The following is a 27,373-nucleotide window of genomic DNA, read 5'->3' as shown; positions in this document are numbered from 1 at the left end:
ACTTTGACAGCACTTCAGACGGCAGACTCTCAGGGTGTTTGCTGCCAGGGCATCTGACAAGCGTGGCTCAGTTTTTCATCAGGCTGCTGCTCACGTTTTCTGGCTTCTCCCATCTACCCTTTGCTATTTGCTGCTGGCTCTTCATCAGCTGATACCTCTCTGCCAACCCGCCCTCTGTTGCCTCTGTCCTGCTCAATCATTTTGCTGGAGATTGAGATCAACCTGCACACGTGTGACAGGGGGGCTGAGATTCACCAGACCATAGGATCCATACCAGAGAGGGTTGTTTCCACCTCCTTTTGTGCCTCCACTTGTTACCAAACACAAGTTTGTGTGCCTGAAGCACAGTGAGGCCAAACAACCCGAAACTTCAGAGTTGGGAGGAGGGAAAAGTACATTGCAGGGCCATACAAGGAGAACCCCCCAAGACATTGAACTCCCTGAAAGGTTTCAGCAAAGCACTTTTAAAGGCAAGGTGAGGGAGGGGCATGGTTGGTTGTTGCAAACTTCTTGGTGCCAGAATTCTTTGTTCACAGCTGTCTGTGTAGGTCAGGACATAATGTTCCTGTAAACCACAACAAGACAAACATTATTCTCTGTACTACAACTTTCTGTTTCTACATGAATGGGAAAGAGTTATACCTTTAAAAGTCAGAGCCTTAAGAATGGGCTGTCATGCTTATTTCAGGCTATATTCATTTGAAGCAAAAGCGATGGAATACAAGGTTCAGGTCAAAGAAACAGATCTAATATGGAGTCAGATTTGTTCTTCCCTAGGACACACCCTTTGCATGCATGCATGCATGCTCAGTTGCTTCAGTCGTCTCTGATTCTGTGGGACCCCATGGACTGTGGCCCACCAGGCTCCTCTGTCCATGGGATTCTCTAGGCAAGAATAATGGAATGGGTTGCCATACCCATCTCCACACACATCCTCCACTAGGTTGCAAACCTCTGCCTTCCCCACTAGGTTACAGCAAGGGCCCTGACTTAGTAGCCTAGTTCCCCTTGGTACCAAGGACAGAGCTGACATAGAGTAAGGGCTCAGAAAAAGTTGAAGTCACAGAAGGATGAAGGGGTGAATCTGAACAAGATGAATTCATGAATGGGAGGAGCTTTATCAAGAACAAATGCAAAAGATCCTGCATGAGCCAGGACGAGGAGTGGGGCCATGAGTTGCTGGTGGAAGAGGCAGACCCTCAGGTGGCAGAGTCTGTCACTTATCCTGGTGAGCAGCTATGGAGGCCGCAGAAGTGGGTTTAGACCAGGGTGGGTATTGACAGCTTACAGTGAATGATGTTGGATTCGTGATCTCTGAAGAAGATTTTGCTTTGGGACTAGGGAGCAGTCTTGATCACTCAAGAGTTTTTGTGTAGCAGAGTTTTATTAAAGTAAAATATGACAGAGAAAGTTTCTGTCATAGACATCAGAAGGGGGACGGAGAGTGCCCCCCTTGCTAGTCTTAGCGAGGGCATTATATACTTTTTCAATTGGTTAGTACAGTAAATCAAAAGGTTGTAAAGGTCTTACCAGACCCACTCCCACAATTTACATTTTAAGATGATAGGATTAGTCAGAAGGGTTTTAAGAAAGAGATGTATAGCAAGATACATTCCTATACTGACTAAGACAAAGCAATGTAGAAACAAATATTTGTCTTTTTCTGCTCCTTAAGAATTCCAGACCCCCCTTTCCTCCTTGGGACTCCAGACTTCTTATCAACCTACCTAGGAATTGACTGTCTCAGTATGGCCCCACTCAAGTCTACACTGGCCTGCAGCACCTTGGCAGGTTCTAGATATTGCTTTATGGGAAGGAAAAGGGCAAATAAAGCACCCCCTCTTTTCCTTGGGGTCCTTGCCCAGTCTCAAGGAAGCCCCACCCTTTACAAGTCACTTTCTAAAACAGGAGCACTGCTTTAGACCTTCCTCCTTAGGGTCAGGGTCAGGGGACCAGTTCATGATCAAAGACCTCTCACTCTTTTGTGCTCCATGCAGGACTCTCCACTTGCTCCAACGAAACATGACATTGGTTTTCTGTTCATTTTTTTAAGGTCTTGGCTTTCTGCAGGTTGCCGCCAGCCGACAAGCTCATTCCAGGGTAATTCAAGCCAGGCCTGGCCCCTGCGATAAATCCCTGGCAAGGATCACAGATGACAACAACACATAAAATAAATGCCTAGGGAAAAATTCAGCCTTCTGAAACAGATGGCACATTTACACCCAGCAGCCTGAGGAGATGCAAGTCAAGTTCCACATTAAAATGCTAATTTCCTACATGACAGAGGTGCACCAGGAGTTCCTGGGCAGGCTGGTAAGTGGTTATTTGGTATCCACCCCAGGTGGCAGTATGAGTTCACTTAACTCAGCCCTTGTCTCTGAGAATCTTCCTCAGCCTCAGAGCTGCTTCCGCCCTCAAGTCTTCCACTCTCAACTAGAACTGTCTCCATCCTCCAGAACCACATTGATCCTAACAGAAATTTCTCTAGTCACATTAGGGTCCTTGGTGTTAGTTGCTCAGTCATATCAGACTCTTTGTGAACCCACGGACTATAGTCTGCCGGTGTCCACTGTCCGTGGGATTCTCCAGGCAAGAATACTGGAGTGGGTTGCCATGTCCTCCTCCACGGGACCTTCCTGACCCGGGATTGAATCTGGGTCTCCTGCACTGCAGGCACATTCTTTACTTTCTGAGCCACCAGGGAAGCCCAAGGTCCTTAAAGATCATGTTTGTTTCCCATTTTGTACTTGCTGGGTGGACTTGGGTAAGTGAAACAACCACTCTGGGCAATGAATACATGCTTTGTAAGTGTTGCGGGCGTCCAGCATACTGAGCGCTCTCTGCTATACCTCATTTAATCCTCATGACAAATCTGAAAGGTACACTTATTTCCCATTTTCACAAAAGGCAACTGGGCTCTTTGTGAAGTGTTCTCCCCAAGCCCTCTATTACTGGCTGCAGGTGTGAGCGTTTGTCTCTAAGCCTGAGCGCCTAGTGCCTCACCCTGAACCCCATGGTCTCTGACCTGGTCTTCTGTGTCTCTATTCTTTCACCTGCCAGAGCTGCCAAGATGTACAGACCACGACCAGGGTTGGCTACAGTCCATCCCCGCCGACCCCACAAGAGGCTTTTTATTGCCAGGAAGCTCTCAGTTCAGTTCAGTCCAGTCATTCAGTCGTGTCCGACTCTTTGTGACCTCATGGACTGCAGCACGCCAGGCTTCCCTGTCCATCACCAACTCCTGGAGCTTGCTCAAATTCATGTCCATGGAGTCAGTGATGTCATCCAACCACCTCATCCTCTGTTGTCCCCTTCTCCTCTTGCCTTCAATCTTTCCCAGCATCAGGGTCTTTTCCAGTGAGTCAGTACTTCGCATCAGGTGGCCCAAGTATTGTCTAGGCCAGTTATTGGAGCCTTGGTGCCCTCTGCTGGGTAAAGACCAGAAGACCAGCCCAAGTCCACACTGTTACATTAACATCTTTTCCAAAAGGGCATTTATTTTTTTCATTCACCCATCCACCCACGTACCCACCCCCAACCATCTCAGTTTCACCAATGTCTGGAAGCATCACCCTCAGAAGGTATATTAAGCTTTATGAACCTCAATTCCTTCTCTGTAAAGTTAACTCACCCAACTGATATTCAATGTGCATGTGTTCTGTGCCAGTCTTGGCTTTGGGGATGCAGCAATGAATTAGACTGAAGGGGCATCTGCCCCTTCAAGCTTTACACTGTGAAGTTATAAAGTGGCTTAAATGAGGTGAGAATATACCACAGTGCCACCTAAGTGCCCTTTATGTCATTTCTTGTCATTGCCTATGGGAGAATTGTGAAAGGATTTGGAGATGCTTTCTTGGGAAAAGTAAAGATGAGGAAATCCTTGACATTATATTAAAAAAAAAAAAAAGCTGCACATACTAGGGTTGAGGACAGAAGGTCTGGAGCTTCATCACCTGGTTCTAAATCCCAGCTCTGCCCCTTTGAGCTTTGTGACCTGCAGCAGCAAAATGGAGATAGTAATACAGCACATACTTATTGTGTGTCTAATAAGTGCCGGGGAGGGTCTTAAGGGCCCAGAAATGAATAAGACAGGGAAGACCTGTCCTAAATCATAGGAACATGATGATGAAATGAATCATTACATGCCAGACACCTATAATGGTCCTGAGCATAAGTGCTTGCTATTATGACTATCTTAAGTTGTTGCAAAAGCTCTGTGAATGATATTTACCAGTATTTTGTGTTTGATGATGCCCCTTGACTGTCTCCAGGAGATAGTATAGGACAAGGAAGACTGTTATGCTGCAGTCCAAGGGATCACAAAGAGTCAGACAGAACTTATCTACTGAACAACTTGACTGCCTGGGTTTGATGACCACCAGAGGGAGCAGGCTTGCCCTGTTGGCAGAGAGTGTAGAATAGGGAAGTGGAAGTCAGAGGGACATGGGTTTCTCAATGCAACAGGACAGGAGATTTAGTGACTGAGTGGCTCACAGCAGCGGCCCAGGGAGCAGTGAGTGGCCAATAACGACTGGAGGTGTGCAAACATGGTTGGAGGTACGTGGAGTTCCTGTGCTGTCTGAGAGGTGGCACAGAACCAACTTAAATCTCCTTCTTCACTAGGAGCTTCTGTTTCTCTGGGGGGCAGAGAAACATCTAGCATCCCTGGAGAGAGCCTGGATTCTGGTTGGGTTTGGCCCCAGAGAAGCCCTAGCAGCAGTCAGAGAGTAAGACACATGGGGTGGGGTTTCTACTTCCCTGGATTCCTCCCTGTAGGGACCCCATAGTCTGGATGTGTCCTTTCACCTTTTAGGACAGCCAGCTACCTTCTGGGCTCCAGAATACTCTTTTCCTCATCTCTTTGGGCCTGGGGAGGCAATAGTTCTGCTATCATTACTCTCAAGTTGCTACAATATTCTTAGATACCGCTGCTCCCACCTTTAGGACAGGCCTTTGTAAACAACCCCCTCAACCTTCCCAACCTCCCCCCGTCCCCCCAGAGTTACCGTAATTTGAGTCTGCCCTCAGTTTCCTGCTGGGACTCTGTCTGCTACCAGGAATGGCCTTAGGAACCTGATCCTCCAAATAGGATTCTGGAATTGGGTTGGTCCTGTATTTGAGCAACATGGGGATAATCTCCTGCTGGGGGAAGCAGGATGCAAGTACTTCATGGCATCTAGTAGTAGCACAGTTAGCAGTTACTCAGCTGATCACGGGTAGCAGCGTGGGATGCAGGGCAGGTTGGAAGGCCGTACTCTGGCACATCAAATGGCTGTGATGCTTTGCTCGGTGGCAACAGTAATGGTTATAAAGACAGTGGAGGCACTTGGCTTCTTCCTATAGCCTGCGAGAGAAAGAGAGAGAGAGACAGAGAGAGAGAAAGTATGTGTATGTATATACACATATACACACACATATATATGCAATAAATTAAAAATTATGATCATAAAATTGAAAAACGTGTGTGAACAACAGAAGCTGTCCATGAGAACTTGAAGGAGTCCCTTGTGTCCTTTGTTTTTTTTCTTTTCTCTTCTTTTTTTCCCTCATGTCCTTTGAATGCTGGGAAGGTCTAACTGAGAATCAAACTTGGGGTCTGACGGCAAAAGTTGCAAGGTTGCTGAATCTCTGCCCCAAATCTCTTATATTGAAGGAGGGACACTAATAGGGAAGGATTGGGACTCCAAGACAGACGGTGGAGACTTGGGGAGACATGGATGGGGCTGAGAATTTTGATCTGCTGACTCCCCTAAACCTCCTTCACCAGCAGCCTTTCAGTGGTCACTCTGGGAGCAGTAACTCTGTAAGTTAATATCTATGCTCTACAGAACACTCATCAGCTTCTTTGCCTACAAGCCCACGACCAGTGCTCAGTTCCAGTATAGCCTGGAGGTGAAGTGCAAAACCTGAACTATGAGAAGATCATCTAGATAGTGAAATACTTCTAAGATTCTGTCAGTCTGTATCAGTCAGAGCCTGCGGGAGTGGATTCCAAAGGCATTAGACCAAGGTGAAGAATTAGGATTTGACTGGGCCACATTCACGGACATGGGTGCCCTAGCCTAGGATATGGAATTTAATATTTTGACTTTATCAGCCAGGAGTGGTTTTAGTCATTTGACTAACTGAAGCCTGGAAACAATGATGGCCTCACTGAAGGAAGCCAGAACTTCCTTGAAGTACTGTGTAGGAAAGTTTGAGGCCTCAGGAAAGTGGGCACATGGGAGTAGATCTATTATATGCAAACTGCTCATACCCCTAGGATAAGCCAGAGGACACACACTCTCTCTTTTTTTTAAGAAAGAAGTTGGACCTCTACCTTTAATCATATTAAAAATTAATTCAAAATGAATTACAGAACTAAATATAAAAGCTAAAGCTGTAAAACGTAAAACATAAGCATAATTGTTTGTGATCTTGGATTAGGCAATGGTTACTAAGCCATGACTTTATTTTTTGGGGCTCTAAAATTATTGCAGATGGTTATTGCAGCCATGAAATTAAAAGACGCTTACTCCTTGGAAGGAAATTTATGACCAACCTAGCCAGCATATTAAAAAGCAGAGACATGACTTTGCCAACAAAGGTCCATCCAGTTAAGGCTATGGTTTTTCCAGTGGTCATGTATGGATGTGAGAGTTGGACCGTGAAGAAAGCTGAACGCTGAAGAATTGATGCTTTTGAACTGTGGTGTTAGAGAAGACTCTTGAGAGTCCCTTGGACTGCAAGGAGATCCAACCACTCCACCCTAAAGGAGATCAGTCCTGGGTGTTCATTGGAAGGACTGATGCTGAAGCTGAACCTCCAATACTTTGGCGACCTCATGCGAAGAGTTGACTCATTGGAAAAGACCCTGATGCTGGGAGGGATTGGGGGCAGGAGGAGAAGGGGATGACAGAGGATGAGATGGCTGGATGGCATCACCGACTCGATGAACATGAGTTTGAGTAAACTCTGGGAGTTGGTGATGGACAGGGAGGCCTGGCATGCTGTGATTCATGGGGTTGCAAAGAGTCGGACACGACTGAGCAACTGAACTGAACTGACTAAGCTATGAGGCCAAAAGCACAAGTGAAAAAAGAAAAAAATTGATAAAAGAAAAAAATTTATAAATTGATTCCATCAGAATCAAAACTTTTGGGGGAGTTTTCTGGTGGGCCAGTAGCTCGGACTTGTGCTTTCACTGCTGTGGCCTGGGTTCTGTCCCCGGTTGGGGAGCTAAGATCCCACATGCCAGGCGGCTTGGCCAAAAAAAATACTAAAAACCACTTTGTGCTTCAAAGGACACTGTGAAGACAGTGAGACAACAATCCACAAAACGGGAGAAATATTTGCAATTCATAGATCTGAGTAGGAATTTGCATCCCGAATATATTTTGAAAACTTTTACACTGATACCAAATTCAGGCAACGACATTACAAGACAATTACAAATACCTTTATGAATATTGACATCAAAATCCTGAACAAAATATGAGCAACCCAAGGCTTGTATTAAAAGCAAACCCTTTAAAAGTATTATACACTATGACCAAGTGGGATTTATTCCTGGTATTAAAGAGTGGGTCAACAGACAAAAATTAATCATCATGATATATCACCATAGAATTAAGGGGAAAAAATAAAACCAAAATCATCTCAGTTTATGCAATAAAAGAATTTGACAAAATCCCACATCCTTTCATGATAAAAACAACGCTAGAAATAGAAGGAAGCTTACTATGATAAAGGCCATATATAAAAAACCCATAACTAACAGCAAGCATATTCAATAGTGAAAGACTGAAAGCTTTCCGCCTAGAATTAGGAACAATGCCCATTTTGCCACTTTTAGTCAATAATATCTTGGCGGTTCTAGCCAGAGCGAGTAGGCAAGAAAAAGAAATAAGACATTCAAATTAGAAAGGAAGAAGTAAAATTATCTCTATTCAGAGATGATATGATCTCATATCTAGAAAACCCTAACAATTACTCCCGCACACACAAAGTTAGAGCTAATAAATGATTCAGTGAAGTTCCAAGGCAAAATCAACAAACAAAAATCAGTTGCATTTCTATATACTAGCAATGAACAAACCAGAAAGATAATTGAGAAAACAATTCCATTTACAATAGCATTAAAAAGGCTAAAATACTTAGGAATAAATGTAACTCTATCAAAATCCCACTGGTGATGAAGTTTTGAAACTAGAGAGAGGGGGTGGCTATACATTTTGAATGCACTAAATGCCATCTAATTGTATATGTTAAAATGGTTAATCATGTTTTATCTAGGCAATATCCATCTTGCTTCTCTTTCTGGTTTCCTCCCAAGATTTTACTTTTAAAGTTTTCAGATATCACTTTGAAAGAATTTTTCAGTGAACATCTATACGCTTATCATTGAGATTCTATCCATGATCATTTTACTGTTCTATTCTTTACTATTCTTTATCACTAATCATCCATCTTTCTACTAGTCCATTTAATTTTCTAATACATTTCAAAGAAATTTTCATTATCAGTACACTTCACTCCTAAATATTTCAGCATTGTTGTTTAGTCGCTAGGTTGTGTCCAACTCTTTTGTGACCCCATGGACTGTAGCTCGCCAGCTCCTCTGTCCATGGGATTTCCCAGGCAAGAATACTGTAGTGGATTGTCATTCTTCTCCATGGAGGACACTCTCTTTACTCAAGAATTAAGGAATGCATTCATAGGAGTGGGGACCTCCCCATCCTTGAAGACCTCTATGTTTGTTGTCCTTTGTAGGCCAGAGATGGCCATGGAGTGGGGGGGATGGATAATGGGAAGCCAGGTAGATGGCAGCACGTAACCACAGAGACAATGATTTCTGGGACTCTCGAGAGGAAAAAAGAATGGATGAGTGCCGGGAGCCAACACACGAGATCCTACCCATGACAAGGTCATGAGGGAGAAAACCTGATGGGCAAGGCGGATCAGGTTTTCAGGGGTTTCGAAAAGGCCAGCTCACGAGATCCCACCCATGACAAGGTCATGAGGAGAAAACCTGACAGGCAAGGCAGATCAGGTTTTCAGGGATTCCGAAAAGCTGCCCCTGGCACTCACCTTAAAGATGATATCTGCCTTTCTGATGCTTGCTTCAATAGACTACTTCCTAATTTCTGTGACACAGGCCGAAGGCCTTCCCCGATCTCTTCCCAAATAAGAATCAATTTAGAACTTTAATCAATAAGTTCCCCGGGTGGTGGTATTTTATGAGATTATCCAGGGGGAAAGGAGTGTTTTAATTTAAACTCCTTTGCTGGTACTTTAGTTTGTTTGGCAAATGCGTCTACACCCTTGGTACTAATATGCATGACTGCTCATAATACCCTAATCATAAAACAACATAAAGAACCTGATCATATAAAGGCCCTAATGACATAGAGCCTTTTTGGGGGGTGAAGGAGTCCTATTGGAAAACATAAGAAAAATTATTCTAAAGGTGGTTATTGGGTTAACATTTGCTTGCTGTGTTTTTGCTCTTAATGTGCTAAGGTTGTGTTATAGAAACCATTGTTAATATAGTTATAGATCTAGAAAAATAAGAGCTTAGCCCTAGTGTGGAAACAATGAAACGGTTGTTAATTATTAGCCAGGAGTGCTAGGCAGGGGCTGCCTCACCAAAGTCGCAGAGTCAATGTGGGGTAAACTTCTTAGATAAACGCAACTGACAAGTTCTGCAGAAGGATTAATTTTTGTGTTAACAAGGTTATACTTCTACTCTGTACTGTTGCCCTATGAGAATGCTACCTTTCAGTTAAGGTCACCACAGAAACGGAAAATAGGTTTACATCCACCTGACCTGCATAAAATGTTAATGGGCCCCAAGGCCAGAAGATAATGTGCTAAGATTTACTATAGAATTAGAACAAAAAACATCCTGCTCTTCCTAAAAAACAAACTGATGTAATATTAATCCTGTATAAGCATGAGTAAGCATCTTGTACCTTGGATATGTTCTGAGTGAGGGTATAAAAACTGTTGTCAAAAAGTAAAACACAGACTTGGCCTTATCAAGGCTGCTCTCACGTGTCTTCTCTCTCTGACGCCATTCATCCTGAGGGTACCCCCTGGATCCGGCCGAGGCTGAACCCCAGCAGATGAGCACCAGGGAAATCAACATTACTGAGCATCCCACCATATACAGCCCAGAGAGGTTGTATGGGGTATGTTCAATCCCTAGCATGAGGTAGATATTTGGTATACTTAATAAAGGTCAACTTTGCCTTGGTAGAAAGCAGGTGGCAGAGGAAGGGCTAAAAGTCCATTGGACTCTGGTGTCTATCTCCACATAAGTGAAAGTGAAAATCGTTCAGTTGTGTCTGACTCTTTGAGACCCCATGGACTATACAGTCCATGGAATGATCCAGCCCAGAATACTGGAGTGGGTAGCTTTTCCCTTCTCCAGGGGATCTTCCTGACCCAGGAATCGAACCCGGGCCTCCTGCCTTGCAGGTGGATTCTTTACCAACTGAGCTATGAAGGAAGCCCCGAATTATAATAGAGGTTTTTCTATCTTTTCTTTTAATGTAGACCTTATTTGGAGATTCTCAAGGACTTCTCTGATAGCTCAGTTGGTAAAGAATCTCCTCATAAGGTCCACATTAAAAGAGAAGATAGAAAAACCTCTATTATAATTTCCAAAGAATCCATGTGGTGTGATAAGCAGAAACCTGGACCCATAGGCAACACTACCTCTTACTAACTCTGTGCCCTTGATCAAATTACTTAACCTCTCAAGGCTGTCCTTTCCTTATATACAAAGTGGGAATAATAATGACAATACCTGTCTGAGTAGGTTGTATAAATAGTGCCCAGTACAGGGTTTGGCACATGGTAGATGCTCAATAAGACCAGTTTCTGTAGTGCTCGCCTATCCTTTTTCCCTCCTGGGAGTCCCGGCCAGGTGTGGAGCTGTCCGGAGTGCTGAAGACATCCTCCCTCCCTCCTTGCCTCCTTCCCTGCCTCCCTCCCTCAGGTCCTCTCTCCTGCATTCCTTCCTTCCTGTCCGTGCTTGGCTCCCCAGAGCCCCAGGGCCTGAACAGATCGAATTTTCCAAGTGGCTTCTTCAAGCCCCTGAGAGGGGACAGGAGGGAATGAACCATATATGAGGCCCTCTCCACTGGCAGAAGTCTTGGAAAGATGACAGGAAGCAGGCGTGGTGACTGTGTGACCGTGCAGGCCAAGGTGGGAATGGAGGGGATTGGGGGGAGGTGTCCCAGGGCAGAACCTCTTGGAGAGCTTGACATCTGAGGACCTCATGCAAGAGCCTTAGGGTCTGCAAAGAGACAGTGAGCCGTGCCCAACAGCACAGCACGGCAGGTGGGTCTTTGGGGAAGTTTCCCTGAATGAGGGCAAGAAAGACCAGGTTGGGAGGCAGGAGGGTGACCTTTGGATATTGGGGTCTAAGAAGCCCTGGCTCTGACAGGAATCATCCACCCCCGTTCCCTGGAATATCTTGGTCACTTGGTCACTTGTCTGTTAATGTAGCTAAAGGCATCTTCATCTTTTTAGGTTATGGTAGTACGGAGTCGACTAGCTTCATACGCTTGGCCCTATGAGCCACACTGTCTGTGGCTAATCCTTGGTGTCCACCTCCTTGAGACTAAAACTACAAATGGTCTCCCCTAGGAGGGTGGCATATGAACCTATTGTGTTAGAGGTGGGAGCACTGGCAGCTCACACACTCCAGGGGGAACGGCTGGAGAGGGGATGCGACCATCTTCAGAGATGAAAGTCACCTGTTTCCTGGTTTCTGTTGACAACTAAAACATTGGAGATGAAGGATCTTTGGAGACCTAAATATTTAACTAAGCCCTCCCTGTACAGATGGTACAGAAAAGGATGTGAATTCTGTCTCATGAATCAGAGGCGGAGCTGGGGCTAAATTCAGCCTCTGCCTTGGTCAGAAGCTGGCCTTGCTAAGGACCTGAGCCTTCATTGACCCCCTGCAGGCCACTGGCTGCAGGATTTCCATGACACTGAGCAGGACCAGCAGGGCCGAGCGGCCAGGGGAGCCTGCTGCTGCTTTATGGGATGGAGAAGTCCACACCCCTTCTGTAGCCAGTTTCCTGTCTGTGCACAGAGGAGCTGCTTCAGATGCTTAGATCTCCAGGATTCTTCAGCTCTGATGTTCTAAGTGTTCAATAAAAGAGGTGATTTTTGTCTTTGACTGGGAGGTGGGAACCTGGCTCCAGTCTCCACTCAGCCTTAACTTTTGGTGAGAACTTGGGCAAGTTGCTGCCCTGCCCAGAGTCAGTCCCCCCACCCCTCACCCCAAAAGGAAGATGAGTGATCTCTCTTCAGGGCCTCCAGAAGCACCAGGTAAAGCAGTGGATCACAGGTGCTTCGGGAGGTAGAGGTTGAAGGGAGAGGTGCCTGTCATCAGTATTGGGTGCGTATGCCTATGTTCCCACCCGGAAGTGATTCACTGTCTGTGAGCCCAGGACAAACCCAGCTGCTCCGAGGGGTTCATCCCTTGGGGCGGGATGCTAGGAGAGAGACCACTTACAGCATCACTGCAGAAGAGGAGGGAGTGTACAGAGGGTCCCTCAGAGACTGGTGGACGAGCAGCCCTTCCCGAGTCACCGGCCTCTGAGATGAAGAAATGTAGTATCACAAGCCAGAAGGGCTCAGAGCTGGCCAGTTTGGCAAGCTGTCTTCTACAGATGGGGAGGCTGAGGTTTTGAATAGGGCAGGGGCAGGACTGCAACGCAGGCCTTCACTCCCCTATCCATCTCTCTCTACCCCATGGTATATTTGCCTCCCCTCAGAGATCCAACGACGGTGATGACAGTGGTGGTGATAATGATAACTATTCCATCTAATAAGTGCCTACTCACTTATCTACTCACTGCAAAGACCATCCCCACTGTAGCCCCTCGAGCCACAAACACACAAGGGGATGCTACCCAGACCCAGGCGCTGCTTGTGCTGTGGGGCCCTCAGAGTCCTGCAGAGTTAAGTGCTCTGGATGGTGCCGGGTTTGAGAAGTAAGAGGCAGGGGAGGTTCAGAGGGAGAACTTGGCCCACTTTGGAGGACGGGTGAAGGAAGAAATAATAATAGGTTGAAAGAGGTAAGATTTATTGAACATAGAAGTACCAGGGACTGTGCTAAATGCTTCACCTTGTGTCATTTAACCATCACAATAACTACACAAGGTAGGTTTCATCATCTGCATTCTACAGAAGAGAAAAATAAAGCTCAGGAACTTCAGAGATTGGCCTAGGGCCACAAGGATGGGAAGCAGTGAGCGGGTCTGGCTGGCTCTGACTCCAGAGTCCACACTCCAGTCTAGGACTGAGTGGGAGCATTGCAGGCTGTGAGCCAGTTCTGGGAAGGAGGTTTAGGTCCCCAGATCTGGGGGTCTTTGGGCATCAAGGATCTGAATCCTTCATTTTTTATCAATGAAGAGGCTGACGTTCTGGGGGCAGGAGGGGTGTCTGCCTCAAAGTCATGCAGGAAGCACAGGCCAGGAATGCTGGAAAGCAAGCCTTGTCTTTATCCCTGTTTCCCAGGACTGTGGGAGGGAAGATCAGTCCCTGCCAACCCCGCCCGGGCCTGTGGGGGTCCATGCTCAGCCATCCGAGCACAGTCGCTTCCCCGCCACTTCTCTCTCTGCTGCTTTGGGGTGGTCTCCTGTGGGCTGGCTCCCTCCCTGATCTGGCCTGGGGCACAGAGACCTTCACTCTGGGGGTGCTGGGTCCCTGGGACTGTGGCTCCATCTTTGCCCAGGCCCACCCCAGTGTGGCTGCCTAGCTGGCTGTGGACCGAGCCAACCAGGACCCCTCACTGATGCTGGGCTCACGCCTGGCTTCCGTAGTTCTTCCCACGGCCTGTGACAGCCCTAGTGCCCTGGCCACATTCTTGGCCCACAAGTACACTGTGGCTGCCTTCGTGGGCCCTGTCAATCCTGGTTACTGCCCAGCTGCAGCTGTGCTGGCCAAAGGCTGGGGCAAGACCCTCTTTTCCTGGGCATGTGGGGATGCAGGGGGAGGAGGTGAGCTGGTGCCCACCTTGCCTTCGGCTGTCTGCGTGCTGCTCTCTGTCATGAGACACTTTGGCTGGGCTCACGTGGCCCTCGTGTCCTCCCACCAGGACATCTGGCTGGCTACTGCCCGGCCATGACTCTCAGGACACACGGGCTGCCTGTGGGGCTGGTGACCTCTCTGGGACCTGGGGAGCAGGAGGCCACGGAGGTCCTGAAGCCGCTTTGCAGTGTGGATGGCCTGAAAAGTAAGTGTATGTGGGTGCCTTCCTCCTACCCTAGCCCAGACTTCACATGGCTGGTGATGGGGAGTTTTCTTGTATCAGACACTAGGCTGGGCCCTTGACAACAGGCTCACATTTAACCCCAGAGCAGCTCTGTGAGCTATTAAAAGTTCTGCTGCTGTCTGCACTTTGCAGCTCAGAAAAGGTATGTAGCAGACCCAAGTCAAACAGTTGGCAAGCAGCACAGCTGGATTTTGAGTTCCAGTGTATGTGTCAATTGTGGAGTGGGAGCCAAGGGCTTTCTTGGTTCTTCCCTGGTAGAGCGAAGAAAAAGAGAGTGTAGTAGGACCTGAGCCCCAGGAAGGGTGTTAGAGCCATTCTTAGTTTCTTGAAATTAGAGTCAAAACCTTCATGGATTTGTTGACTGATGGAAGACTTCCTGCATTCATCAAGTCCCTGCTCTGCTGGGAGCCAGGTTCCCTGATGAATGGGATAGACAGTGGCTTCTCTAGGGGACGACTGAGTGATGGAGACACAGGTGTATAAGCAGGAGATTATGATAGAGGTCACGGTAACCCCAGGGAGTGGAGGCTTGGAGAACAACAGGAGTATGGGACTGGGCCCTGGGGGAAGGAGGCTTCTTGGAGGAGGTGGGACTTGGCCTGTCTTTAAGTAAGTAGCTGGGCACAGAGAGTCATGGTGGGGTGGGGTGTAGGGGAGTGGTGGCCCCTGGAAGACAGAAGATGCTTAGTGTTCATCTAAACTAGAGCTTTTCCAAACTGTGGGTCATGGCCCATTTGGTCAAGAAACCAGTTTAGTGAATCAAGCCTAGCATTGCAGGAGACTTCCCATGTGGTCCAGTGGTTAAGAATTGTGCTTCCAATGCAGGGGATGAGGGATTGATCCCTAGTACCACAGGTCACGTGGCATCACCGAAAAATAAAAAAAGAATTTTTAAAAATATATTGTACAAAATGAATCTAATAGAAATTAATTAAAATCTTAAAAAAAAAAAAAAGACAAACATTACCAAAAAAAAAAAAAAAAAGAGGAAGCGACTGAAACAGAAAGAGAGGGACAAGAACAGAATTGACTAGGACAGGATAAAGCGGTGAACGTGAGGATGGAGGGCAGACAGCTGGGGAAAGTGTCACTCTGTGAAACTTCCAGTTTCCTGAGCTACTCCTTTCCTATTCCCAGCTTTGAGAGCACACCAAGCTAAAATGTGCTTCTCTCTGTGGTGCTGGCAACAGTTTGAGGGCCACAAAGACCAGGCGCTGTGTTCTATCTTTTTGGAATGTGAGGCCGGTGCCAGCGAGGAGGGCCAGGGTGGGCAGCCTCTGAGCTCGTGAGGCCTGTAGTGAGTTAGAGCTGAGTGGAGGGGGAGGCCTGGCCCAGATGTGCCCGCCGCCCCTCAAGACAGGCTTCTCTGAGCCCAGTTTGACAAGAGGGGAGATGGGCCAATGAGACCTATTTTGCAGGGTCGAGGGCTCTGTACCCACTTCACTCAAACACAGTCACTGAGCACTATCCTGTGCGTAATCCTCTCTGGGCTCTGGGGACACAGAGAGGAGCTGGCAGGGCACCAGCAGGGCGAGCTGAGTCTGGTGGGAGGTCGATCGATGCAGATATGGCCCAGAGCCTGCGGGGCATGATTTGCAGGGGTGCGGGCAGGGCTTCCCAGAGGAGGTGACGCCAGGGGAGGGCCTGAAAATGGAAGTTGATGGCAGATGGAAACCAGGGGGAGGAACTACTGACAGAGAAGTCAGCTAAAGCAAAGGAATGGAGGGAGCCTGGTAGCAGGATTATGAGGATGAACATGTTCTTTTCTGTGTGGCTGGAGCTTGGTGGAAGTGGATGGGGGAAACCTCAGTAGACTCTTGCTCCACTCCTGTTGTAGGGGTTGAGTTCCAGCCATGGTGGTAACCAGAAGGCAGAGTGGTTAGGGGCACATTCTCTGAAATCAGATTACCGAGATCCCTCTCCTGGACCCGTTTCCTACCAGCTGTGTGACCTCAGGCAAGTCACTAAACCTCTCTGTGCAGTAGTTTCCTTGTCAGGAACATGACCTTAATGAAAGCCCTTACTTCATGGGGTTGTGAAGATGAGATGGACTATTGCAGATAAAGGGTTTGACTGTAATCAATGTGGACTTTGATCTTTTCAACCTTTTTAACCTGTTGTGTGGAGTAGCTCTCCCTTGTGGCCACATGAAGAAAAGCGCAAGAGAAAGGAGAAGCTGAAAGGAGAAGCAGGGAAGAGTGGGGGGGGGGGGGGGGAACCAAGATAGTCCTGGTTTTGTTTCCATTCAGTCCTGGTGGATCTTTCTCCCAGGGCCCTACCCACTATTTGGGGGGCAGAGAGGGGTGGCTTGAGACCATAGTCCACATATCATGGCCACCCAGGAGTCAGCAGAGTCCAGGGTTCCTGGCTCCATCTTCTACACGAAGGACCCTATTCCTGGATAAGAATCCCTCCTTAGCATGGAGAACCTTGGCCTTTCTTGATGGCTCCATATTCCTGGATTTTTCTGGAGAAGCAATTTTAGTAGGAACCTGGCCCTAGCCAAAACAAGTGGTGGCCCTTTTTTGTCAGGGGTTGCAACCCTTGTCAGGAACCCAAGATGCAAAAACCTTTACTTGAGCAGCTACATGGGGCCCTTATTTTGGGCAGGATTCTCTTCTGTCCTGGGTGCTTGGGGATGGAATTACCTGCTTAATGATCATGGGCTTCATTTCTGTTACACAGGCCAAGGGGAATGTTTTCATGTCTGATCAGACCTTGAGGATGCCTCTCAGAGCCACAATTGAGACCAAGCCAATGATAAATGGATAAACAAACTGTTTATACAATGGAATATTGTGCAACGGTAAAAATGAATAAAGTACTGACATAGGCTATTACATGGGTGAGCCTAGAAAACATTATGCTAACTGAAAGAGGCCAGACTTAAAAGGCTGCATATTGTACAATTCTATTTACATGAAATGTCCAGAAGAGGCATATTCATAGAGATAGAAAGTAGATTAGTGGTTGCCTGGGGTTAGGAGGAAAGACAAATAGGGAGTGACCAGTATTGGGTATAGGATTTCTTTCTGGGGTGATGAAAAGGTTCTAGAATTAAATAGTGGTAGTAGTTTCATGACCTTGTATATAAAACTACTGAGTTATACCCTTTTTAAAAGGTGAATTTTATGATATATGAATGATCTAAAATTTTTTTAAATGTTAAACTATAAAAAGATTACAAGTTGGGAGCCAGCCTTCCTGAGTTCCAGGACTGGTTCTCTCACCCTGGTAGCTGTGTATCCTGGGGCAACTCCTTAACCTCTCTGTGCCTTGGTTTACTCATCTGAAAGTAGAGATAATGATGAACATACTTCTTTTTTATAATATTTATTTTTATTTATTTATTTGGCTGTGCTGGGTCTTAGTTGTGGCATGCAGGATCTTTAGTTGTGGCCTATGAGAACTTGGGTCACCTGCACTGGGACCACGGAGTCTTAGGCACTGGACCGCCAGGGAAGTCCTGAACATACTTCTTCATATTGTTGTTAATTGAACGAGTAAATGTTTGTTAAAGTACTTTAGGACAACACATAACAAGATGTCAGTAAATATTAGCAATTTTCAGAGCCAGTGGGGCACAGGAAGGGTGAAAATTTGGTCAGAATTACTTGGTGGGAAGATTGGAAGGGACATATTAATATAAATTTGTCCTCAGCTGAGGGGATTTTTTTTCACCAGATTAAACCCAGATTTATCAGCCTTGGCTGTGATTGTTGTGACAGCATCAGATAAAGGGGAAATTCCTCTTTCCCCGAGACTGAGGCTTCCCTGGTAGCTCAGACGGTAGAGAATCTGCCTGCAATGTAGGAGACCTGGGTTCTATCCCTGGGTTGGGAAGATTCCCCTGGAGGAGGGCATGGCAACCTACTCCAGTATTCTTGCCTGGAGAACCCCATGGACAGAAGAGCCTGGCGGGCTGCAGTCCATAAAGTCGCAGAGTTGGACATGACTGTGCAACTAAGCACCAGACTGAGGGGGTGGGAGGAAGAGAGGGAGAGCAAAGGGGGCCGGGTGGACCTGCGAGTTGCAGCTGCTCTCCAGGGCCACAGAAGCCTGGGGAAGGCCTGGAGGGTGAGCCCCGGCCTCTCCCCCAGTTGTGGTGCTGTGCATGCCCTCAGCACTCCTGGGCGGCTCCGAGCAGACCGCCCTGCAGAGCAGGGCATGGGCCCAGGGCCTGACAGATGGGAGGCTGGTCTTCCTGCCCTATGACACGCTGCTCTTCGCCTTGCCCTACCGTAACTGCTCCTATCGGGCCTGGGCGCCAGCGGGCCCCTGTGGGAGGCATACGATGCAGTGCTGACCATCAGCTTGGAGTTCAGCCTCAGAGACATGGCCTTTGAAGCTGCCAGGGCTGATGGAGAGGTGACTGCACCTGGAGCCAGAGCAGGTAGGTCAGCGCAGACCCTCACGGGACCCAAGGGGCAAGGGTGCAGGCAGGTGTGAATGTTCCTCACCCCCCTGGCAACCGGTTCCTTCTCTACTGTGGGCACATGGCCTGTGCCTTATCTGACAAAGTGTCTTGGTCTGTCTCTTTCTATCTCTTATAGAAATGTGTGTGTGTGAGCATGTGTGTGTATGAGCATGTGTGTGTGAGAGCATGTGTGTGAGAGCATGTATGTGTGTGAGCATGTATGTGTGTATGAGCAGTGTGTGTGTGTGCGTCTATTTGTGTGTGAGCATGTGTGTGTGAGAGCGTGTGTGTGTGTGAGCATGTATGTGTGTATGAGCAGTGTGTGTGTGAGTCTGTTTGTGTGTGAGCATGTGTGTGTGAGAGCACGCATGTGTGTGAGCATGTGTGTGTGAGCATGTGTGTGTGTGTCAGCAGTGTGTATATGAGTATGTGTGTATGAGAGCATGTGTGTGTGTGAGCATGTGTGTGTGTGTCAGCAGTGTGTGTGTGAGCATGTCTGTGTGTGAGCATGTGTGTCTGTATGAGCAGTGTGTGTGTGAGCATGTGTGTGTGTATGAGCAGTGTGTGTGAGAACATAGGTGTGTGTGAATATGTGTGTGTGAGCATGTGTGTGTGTGTGAACATGTGTGTGTGTGAGTGTGTGTGTGAGCATGTGTGTGTGAGAGCATGCATGTGTGTGAGCATGTGTGTGTGTGTCAGCAGTGTGTATATGAGTATGTGTGTGTGAGAGCATGTGTATGTGTATTAGCAGTGTGTGTGTGAGTATGTGTGTGTGAGAGCATGTGTGTGTGTCAGCATGTGTGTGTGTGTCAGCAGTGTGTGTGTGTGAGCATGTCTGTGTGTGAGCATGTGTGTCTGCATGAGCAGTGTGTGTGTGAGCATGTGTGTGTGTATGAGCAGCGTGTGTGTGAGTATGTGTGTGTGTGAATATGTGTGTGTGAGCATGTGTGTGTGTGAGCATGTGTGTGAGCATGTGTGTGTGTGAGCATGTGTGTGTGTGAGTGTGTGTGTGAGCATGTGTGTGTGAGCGTGTGTATGTGTGTGAGCGTGTGTGTCTGTCTGTCTGTCTGTCTGTCCATCTCACTTCTTTCTCATGTCTCTCACTCTCTTGGCCACTTTGTTGATTCTCCTTCTCTTGTGTCTCTTTTGCCTCCATTTTTCTGTCTTCAACTGAGTTCCTCTGATTCCCATCTCCAGCCCATCTGCTCTTTCTCTCACACACATTCTTCCTCTCCTTTCCCCACATTTCTCTAACACACTGGAGGTCAGAAAGAGGGAGTGATGGAGAGTGGGAAGGTTTTCTGAAGTCACTGCTGTGTGGATCTGAAGAGTATGGGTGGTTGGGGATGCAGCTGCCGGCTCAGTTTTGCTTCATAGGACTCAGCTGCCTGAGTCTCTCCCAGGATGGCTACTTCCTGGTGGTAAGAAGACAGTAGTGTCTGGAGCTGGTGATGGGAGTGTGGATGATGATGGAATCATCATCATGGAATCATCATCATGGAACCATCATGGAACCTCCATCATGATGATGGAGGGTCATTCAACTAGTCATTCATCTGACAAATGTGCGTTGAGTCCCTTTCACTTGGCTCTGTGCCAGGCATCAAGGCTATGGGGATGGGTAGACAGACTTGGCCTTCAAGAAGCTTCCATTCTATTAGGGTGAGACTGACAATAACCAAGCAACTTAATAAACAAATTCAAGTAGTGACTGTGTCATCAAAAAAGTAAAACAGGATAAAGCGACAGAGAGTAATTGGAATGGAGTAGTGCCAACAAGAGACAGGACAGGCAGAGAAGTTCACTTGGAGGAGGTGGCACTCGAGCTGAGTTTTGAATGATAAGGAGGCAGTTGGATGAAGATATGAATGGTGAGCAACCAAGCAGAGGAAACAGCAAGTGCAAAGGCCCAGAGGCAGAGTGAGCATCAGTGGCCAGAGGAACAGTTGTGGGAGTGTGGTGTGGCAGAACTGTCATGAGTGATGGGTCGAGGGCTCCGAGGTGAGCTTGGGGCCCAATCATGTGAGGCTTTGAAAACCGGGTAAGGCATCTGAAGTTATCATAAGTGAAATGGGAGACAACCAGCAAGGTTTAAATAAGAAATGATTTATGTTGTTTTAAAAACGTGGTTTGGTTGCTTTGTGGCGAGTGGTCTAAAGAGGGCTGGATGAAGCAGGGAGGCCTTGGGAGGCCCTTAGGAGGCTCCTGTATGGTTCAGGTAAACAGTGAAGGGAGTTTGGACCCAGGTGGCAGGAGTAGAGGTGATGAAAAGTCAGTTAGATTGGGAACAAATTCTGATATAAACCTAAAAAGATTTGATGATGAACTGGAGAGAGACAGGAATTGGGAATCAAGCCTAGGCTTGAGACTGGACAGGTGGTAGTTCCAGTTCTTCAGATTTGAGAGGAATGGGGTTTGGTGCAGTAGAACCATGAAGAACCTTACAGAATTGGGAGTTTTGTTTTTAGAAGTATTAGGTAAGTGGTGAGGGTGGTGGTGGTGGCTGGCGTGATGGTGGTAGCCATAGAGACAGTGAGGCTTCTGAGTGGGGACTGAGGTAATGGTGGGTCTAAAGAGAGGACTGTGTTGTGGATGGGGAAAGGGGATGGTAATTCAAACAATTGCTAAGGGCAGGAGGGCCAGGACTCAGAAATGTCTGGGAGCCTATGATGGGGTTATGGAGCTAAAAGACTCTCTCTTCCTCAGGTGTCCCCGCTCTTTGGAACCATCTATGATGCTGTTGTCCTGCTGGCCCACGCCCTGAACCACTCTGAGAGCCATGGGGCAGGACTCTCAGGGCCCCACTTGGGGGACCACACAGGGTCTCTGGATGTGGCTGGCTTTAACCAGAGGATCCGGACAGATAAGAAGGGGAGGAGGCTGGCTCAGTAGGTCATTTTGGACACAGATGGTCGGCGAAGCCAGCTGGTTCCCACCCACACCCTGGACGCAGAAACATGGCAAGTACAGCCCCTGAATAGGGCTATCCACTTTCCAGGAGGAGTCCCTCCAGCTCGTGACTCCAACTGCTAGTTTGACCCTAATACACTATGCATAAGAGGTAATTCATCATTTACCGATTCATCTGTCCACCCACCCACCCATCCATCCATCTATCCATCCATTCATTCATCCATCCATCCATCTCTTCATCCATCAATTTATCCATCCATCATTCATTCACTCATCCATCCATCCATCATTCATTAAGGCTCTCCATGTGGACAGTTATGTGAGGAGCAGAGCAAGGAAGAGACTTGACCCTCCACTAGACTGCACCAAAGGTTGTGAAGCTCCAGGGAAGCCTAGGAAGGCCTTCCCTCAGCCCAGCAAGCTAACGCATTTGTAGAGCACATTTCCACCTCTCAGCTCTCCTGAACTTCGCTAAACTTCCTAAACAGCTTTGTGATAAGGATACTATCCTCTATGGGTCCCAATGGAGAACTGAAGTTCAGAAAGTTTAGGTAACTTGCCTATGGTTACACAGGGGGCCCCAAGTCTATCTACTGCAAGGGCAAGATTCCTTTTACCTTATGCTCACAGGGGAGTATGAGACATGAGACCCACACATTCTCATTTCTGACATTCATCTACCCAGACTTTGATCCCTGATGAAATTTCACTGACATACAAGCATGTACGTAGAGATGAGCTCACTCCTACATGTATACCAAGTGCACCCACATTTTCTGATGCACACCTAGTTGCAGTGATTGCTGTTGGGGGTAAATTCAGATCTGGCCAGGCTTGCTTACATCCCTGCCTACCCCACACCTTCAGCAGCCACTCTCCTGACCCATGACCCAGACCCTGCTGTCCTTCCTGCCCCATCTCTTGATACTGTTCCTCTTTGTCTTTCCCCAAACGCATGCCACCCTTTCTAGCCTCCCTGAGCACATGTGTTTTCCTCATCCTGGAGTGCTCTGGCCTTGCCTGGCTAAATCCTTTTTTCCTTCCAGAATAACTCTCCAGTTGAGCCATGGCAGGATGGTGCTACCACTGTGCTCCCCACAGTCTCTGGGGGCATAGCTTCTTAGGGTATGTGTCCTGTGTTGGGGAAGACCAGTGCCACCTGTGCCCAGACTAATAATAGGAGGTCATACAAAGAAACTTTCACCCAGTTGTTTCTTTGGCTCTCTTTTCGTCTACAAATATTGACTGAGGATTTACTGGGCATCAGGCACTGTTCTCAGCCCCAGGGAAGGAGGAATGAACGAAACATTGTCCCTGCGCTGGCTTAGAGCACCTGCCCTCCAACCCCAATACACGGTGAGCTCCATCACGGTGCTGGCAGTGACTCTGACTCTTATCTGCTGTTGTATCTTCAGTTCTCGGCACTGAACTCATCACACAGTGCTCTAGAAATGTTTGCTGAGGGATTTATTGAATGAACGAACAAACTCCTGTCAGAGGATAAAGTCTGTGAGCCAGAGCTGGTGGAGGTGTTTATGAAGATCTCCATCAGCCTCTGGCTGCCCCTGTCACAGTTTTGACCACATTGTGTGGTGTTATCTCTGCTGTCCCTGTCTCTGCCACCAGACAAAAGACCCCGGAGAGTGTAGCATGGGCCTGGTCTTCAAGAACATCAGCTCTATGAGGGCAGGTCTTCAAGAACATCAGCTCTGTGATAGAAGCTCTATCAGCTTCTGAATGAAGCTCGATGCTTCATTCAGGCTTCTGCCACCCCTCAACAGCCCCTCTTGCCTGGATGCCTAGATGGCGTCTTCAACTTGACATTGTCTGAAACTGAACTCCTGATCTGCCCCCAGCCTCCTCCCATCTTCCTCAGCATTTCCCACTGCAAGTAATGGCAACCCCATCCTCCCTAAGGCTCAGGTACCCTCGTCTCCCCACACCCAAGGCCCAGCCTATCAGAACACCCTGGAGACTCCATCTTTAGAATTTGCCCAGAAGCAGAGCCCTGCTCACCACTCCCCTGCCTCCTCCCTGGTCCAGGCCCCGTTATCTCTTGCTGGATTACCACAGCATGCTCCCAACAGGCCTCTGTGCTTCTACCCTTGTCACTGGACCTCACCATGGCAGTTGGAGGATCCTTGGAACATATTTTAATAGATTTGGCTTTCCCCTGCTCAGAGCCTGCAGAGGCTCACTTCGCCTAGAGTATGGCCAAAACCCTTGCCACCCTCAGCTCCCTCCGTCTTCCTCCCATTGAACACACCAGCCACACTCCTGTTTCTTTGTGTTTGCTGCTCCCTGGACCTGGACTGCTTTCCTGTCTATGCTTCCTCTCTTACCTCCTCCAGATCAGGAGTCAAGCTTCCTTCCTGGGTGAGGGGCAGGGCAGGTGGTTGTTGGGAACCTAGTCTCTGCCACTCAGAGACAGTTGCCTGTGTTTCTGTCTCCTCTTCCATGGAATCATGATCATGATCATACCTACTTCCAGAGGTCACTGTGCAGAATAACTGAGTTGAAATATGTGACATCCTTAGAACAGGTGTTTAGTGCAATACAATAAACAGGAGTACCATAAATGGACTTCCCTGGTGGCTCAGGGGTAAAGAATCCACCTGTTAATACTGGAGACTTGGGTTCAATCCCTGGGTCAGGAAGATTCTCCTGGACAAGGAAATGGCAAACCCACTTCAGTATTTTTGCCTGGAGAATCCCATGGACAGAAGAGCCTGACAGGCTCCAGTCCATTGTGTTGCAAAAGTGTTGGACAAAACTTAGCGACTAAACAACAGAATAATAAGTGCTACAAGCTATTTGCTGCTGTTATTATTATCAGGACTAAAATTGGAGGAGGCTCATCAGAGGGCAGATGGACAGTGCTGTCCTTCAGCAAAAGGAAGGAAGGGAGGGAGGCAAGGAAGGAAGAAGAGATGGTCCCCCAACTTGTGTGACAGAGGAGATCATTGTCCTCTCTCCAGAATAGGGCCTGGCATTTTGCCACCTTGCCAGCCCAGGCTGATGCTGGAGTTGCCCAAATGGCCCTCCCCCCACCTTGCCCAGCAGTCCCAAGAAGACTTTACACACCCAATCCTGATATGACAGCTAGAGAGATTAAGATTCAGTGTAAGATTCAGGCTCTTCTAACAGTCAAAGTGAATGACACTGAAATTGACTGCTGAAATAGGTGATGAGCAGCCCATGGTGGGGGTTATGTAAGAAGTAGAATAATCATTGATAGGGATCTACCATTTTTATTCAGCATCTTGCCTGTCTAGCCCCTGTTTAAGGTGCCCAGGGGCCCCGAGTTGAATAAGAAACAGGTCTTGCTGTCCAGCTGCTCTCAGTCTAGTGGGAAGAGCCCGACATGTCGGCAGATGAGGGCCAGAGTGTGGTTAGGACAGTCACGGGGTCTGTGCAGGGTCTGTGGGGCCCCTGAGACCAGGAGCCTGAAGTGAGAACCCTAAGAGCAGTGCTGGGAATCAGATGTGTGTATGATGACCAGTCCACAGTCCGGGGCCATTCTGTGCCTTCCCCTGGTAGAGGTGGCACTGGGCAGGACTTTGTGTCCCCATGTGCCAACAGGTGCAGGAGCGGAGTGCAGGGGCTGAGCTCCTGTGTGGTTGTTAATTACCGCTGGGACTCATGCTGCCCCTGCTTTCCGCACAGGTGAGCAGCCCCCCGAGGCCTCCTCGCTCTGGCCCTGTCCTGTGTCCTGGTGCTGGCTGGCAGGGCCCTCACTTGCCTCATCAGGTGAGATCCTGATCTCCTGAGCCTTGCTCTGCCCTCTGTGCCCCCCACCCCGCTGGGCCTCCCTGCTGTGTATACAGCCCTAGCATCTGCAGGGAGCTTTCCCACCCTCCATCCCAACCTCAAGACCGCCCATCTGCCCTCCTGTCCATCCTAGAGCCCAGGTCAGGGCCCTGTCAAGGTGGGCATGCCTCTTGGGAGGTCCTTAGAGACCTGAGGAAGAAGCCCAGACCTCGGACAAGACTCCGTCCTTCCTGAAGCTCAGGCTACACACCTGTGCATTGAGGGCTTGGTCAGGATGACCCCAGAGCTCTTCAGCTTTGAAAACAATCATTCCTGGGTCTGAAGTCCTCTGTGCTCCCTGAACCTCAGCGACATCTAAGAGGGACAGCCCTCTGCCCCCAGGCGAGTTGGAAACACCGAGGCTGGGGACCAGAAGACACATCAGGCCTGGGGTCCATCCAGCCCTGAGCCGGACTGAGGGGCTCTGAGGGGCAGTGCTCAGTGGTGCCCTCTCAGCCCAGCAGGGACTGATGGGGGAGACAGGCAGGGAAACAGGGAGGACCAGGAGGGCTCTGGGTCAGAGGCAGCTCTGAGGAGCCAGGTGTGGGGGGATGGTGACAACTCCATCTTCTCTCTCCTGCACTTTGCTCACCTTCAAATGGAGCATCTGGCAGCTGCAGCTGGTGCGGGGCCCCCACCAGATCCTGCTGATGGCCTAGGAGCTCACCTTCATCCAGCGGCCCCTGAGCAGACAGGTGGGTGGGCAGGCACCAGGCTGCGATGGCAGGCACAGGATTTAGGGGGAGGCAGATGCCAGGCTGGAGGGGGCAGGCACCAGGCTTGGTAGGGGGCAGGTCCCAGGCTGGGGGCTGGGCAGAGTGTGGATAGAGCTGGTCTAGCTCTTGACCACACCTATCACCTCCAGAAGCTGCACGTGGACAGTGTGAGTGAATCAAGAAGTGTGGCAGACAATGGGAGCTTGAGGTCTGTGGCCCAGGGGTCAGCAAGGAGCCTACCGGCCCCCCAGGAGCCCACCAACATGGCTCTGTACCAGGTGAGGGCCCCTGCCACCCCCAGGCCCAGGTTTTGAGGGCTCTTGTCAGTTTGGGAGAAGCTGAGGGAACCCAGAGCGTCTCTGTATGCCCCCCTCCTGCTATGGCAGAGGAAACCAAGGCTGAGGGACAGACAGTGACTTTTCTGGGCCCCACAGCAAGTTGGTGGCAGGGCTAGAAGTGGGAAGCAGGACTCCCAACTCCCAGTCACCCCTGTTTTGTGACCTGACTTGGGAAAAAAACGGTCCCCGGCCACTTGGACCCGGGCATTGCTGGTGTGAGTCCAGCCCGGGACCTCTCAGCACTGGGCCAACCTAGGTCACTCTCCTGCTGGCTTTGGAAAGGGGTGGTGAGGTCTGGGGTCCCCAAGGCCCCGAGTGTGGGGCAGCACCCAGGCCCAGGACAGCTTCTGGACAGAGCCTGGGTCACCGGCTGACAGGACAGAGGTGAGACCAGTCAGATACTAAAGTTGCTGAGGACATTGTGATGTCTCCAGAGCTGGCTTCTCAAATCCAGCAACTGACTGATCTCTGACTCTCCTGTTGTGCGTCTCATGGTCGATGTACCAGGTTAATGGTTTCTATGGGAAGCCACACGAGGCTCATGCTCCTTTCCACCTTCTCCCTTGGAGAATCCCATCTTTTTTCTCTTCTGCTGAAAGGAGGCTTTAAGGATGTACAAAACATGCTTTATCTGCTCTACCAAAAGCACTTCCGGCCAGGCTGAGGAGGCAGGAATCCACCAGTGATGAGAGGAGAGAGGGCGAAGGTTACAGAAAGCTCTGGGCAAGGGCTGAGCCCCAGCTTGAGGCCTCTGCCTCTCTCCCCCTCCCCGCTCTGCTCCCCTAGGGTCTCTGGGTCACAGAGCCCCCCTCACTTCGCTGGATTTGGGATGTTGTAGGTGCCCGAGGCCAGGAGCTAACATGCTTTCTATCCACAATCTTGTTAGCCTTCTCCATGT

The 27,373-nt window shown here is 48.7% G+C and overlaps 1 protein-coding gene across 1 annotated transcript in view; it reads left to right on the top strand.

Moving 5' to 3' along the window:
- The first annotated feature begins 1,146 nt into the window (after positions 1-1,146).
- The window catches only part of LOC133060893 (guanylate cyclase D-like), a 69,122-nt gene continuing 42,895 nt past the window's right edge, over positions 1,147-27,373 (top strand). The window contains 10 exon segments of the mRNA XM_061148835.1: positions 1,147-1,228; positions 13,830-14,123; positions 14,126-14,242; positions 18,382-18,537; positions 18,540-18,657; positions 18,659-18,674; positions 21,405-21,759; positions 25,278-25,326; positions 26,026-26,116; positions 26,287-26,415. Of these exon segments, the coding sequence (XP_061004818.1) occupies positions 1,147-1,228; positions 13,830-14,123; positions 14,126-14,242; positions 18,382-18,537; positions 18,540-18,657; positions 18,659-18,674; positions 21,405-21,759; positions 25,278-25,326; positions 26,026-26,116; positions 26,287-26,415 (1,407 nt within the window).

Source organism: Dama dama, chromosome 1, assembly GCF_033118175.1.
Source record: "Dama dama isolate Ldn47 chromosome 1, ASM3311817v1, whole genome shotgun sequence".
NCBI classification, from domain to species: Eukaryota; Metazoa; Chordata; class Mammalia; order Artiodactyla; family Cervidae; genus Dama; species Dama dama.
The sequence above is the reverse complement of the archived record's forward strand: the minus strand, read 5'-3'. Positions and strand labels throughout refer to the sequence as shown.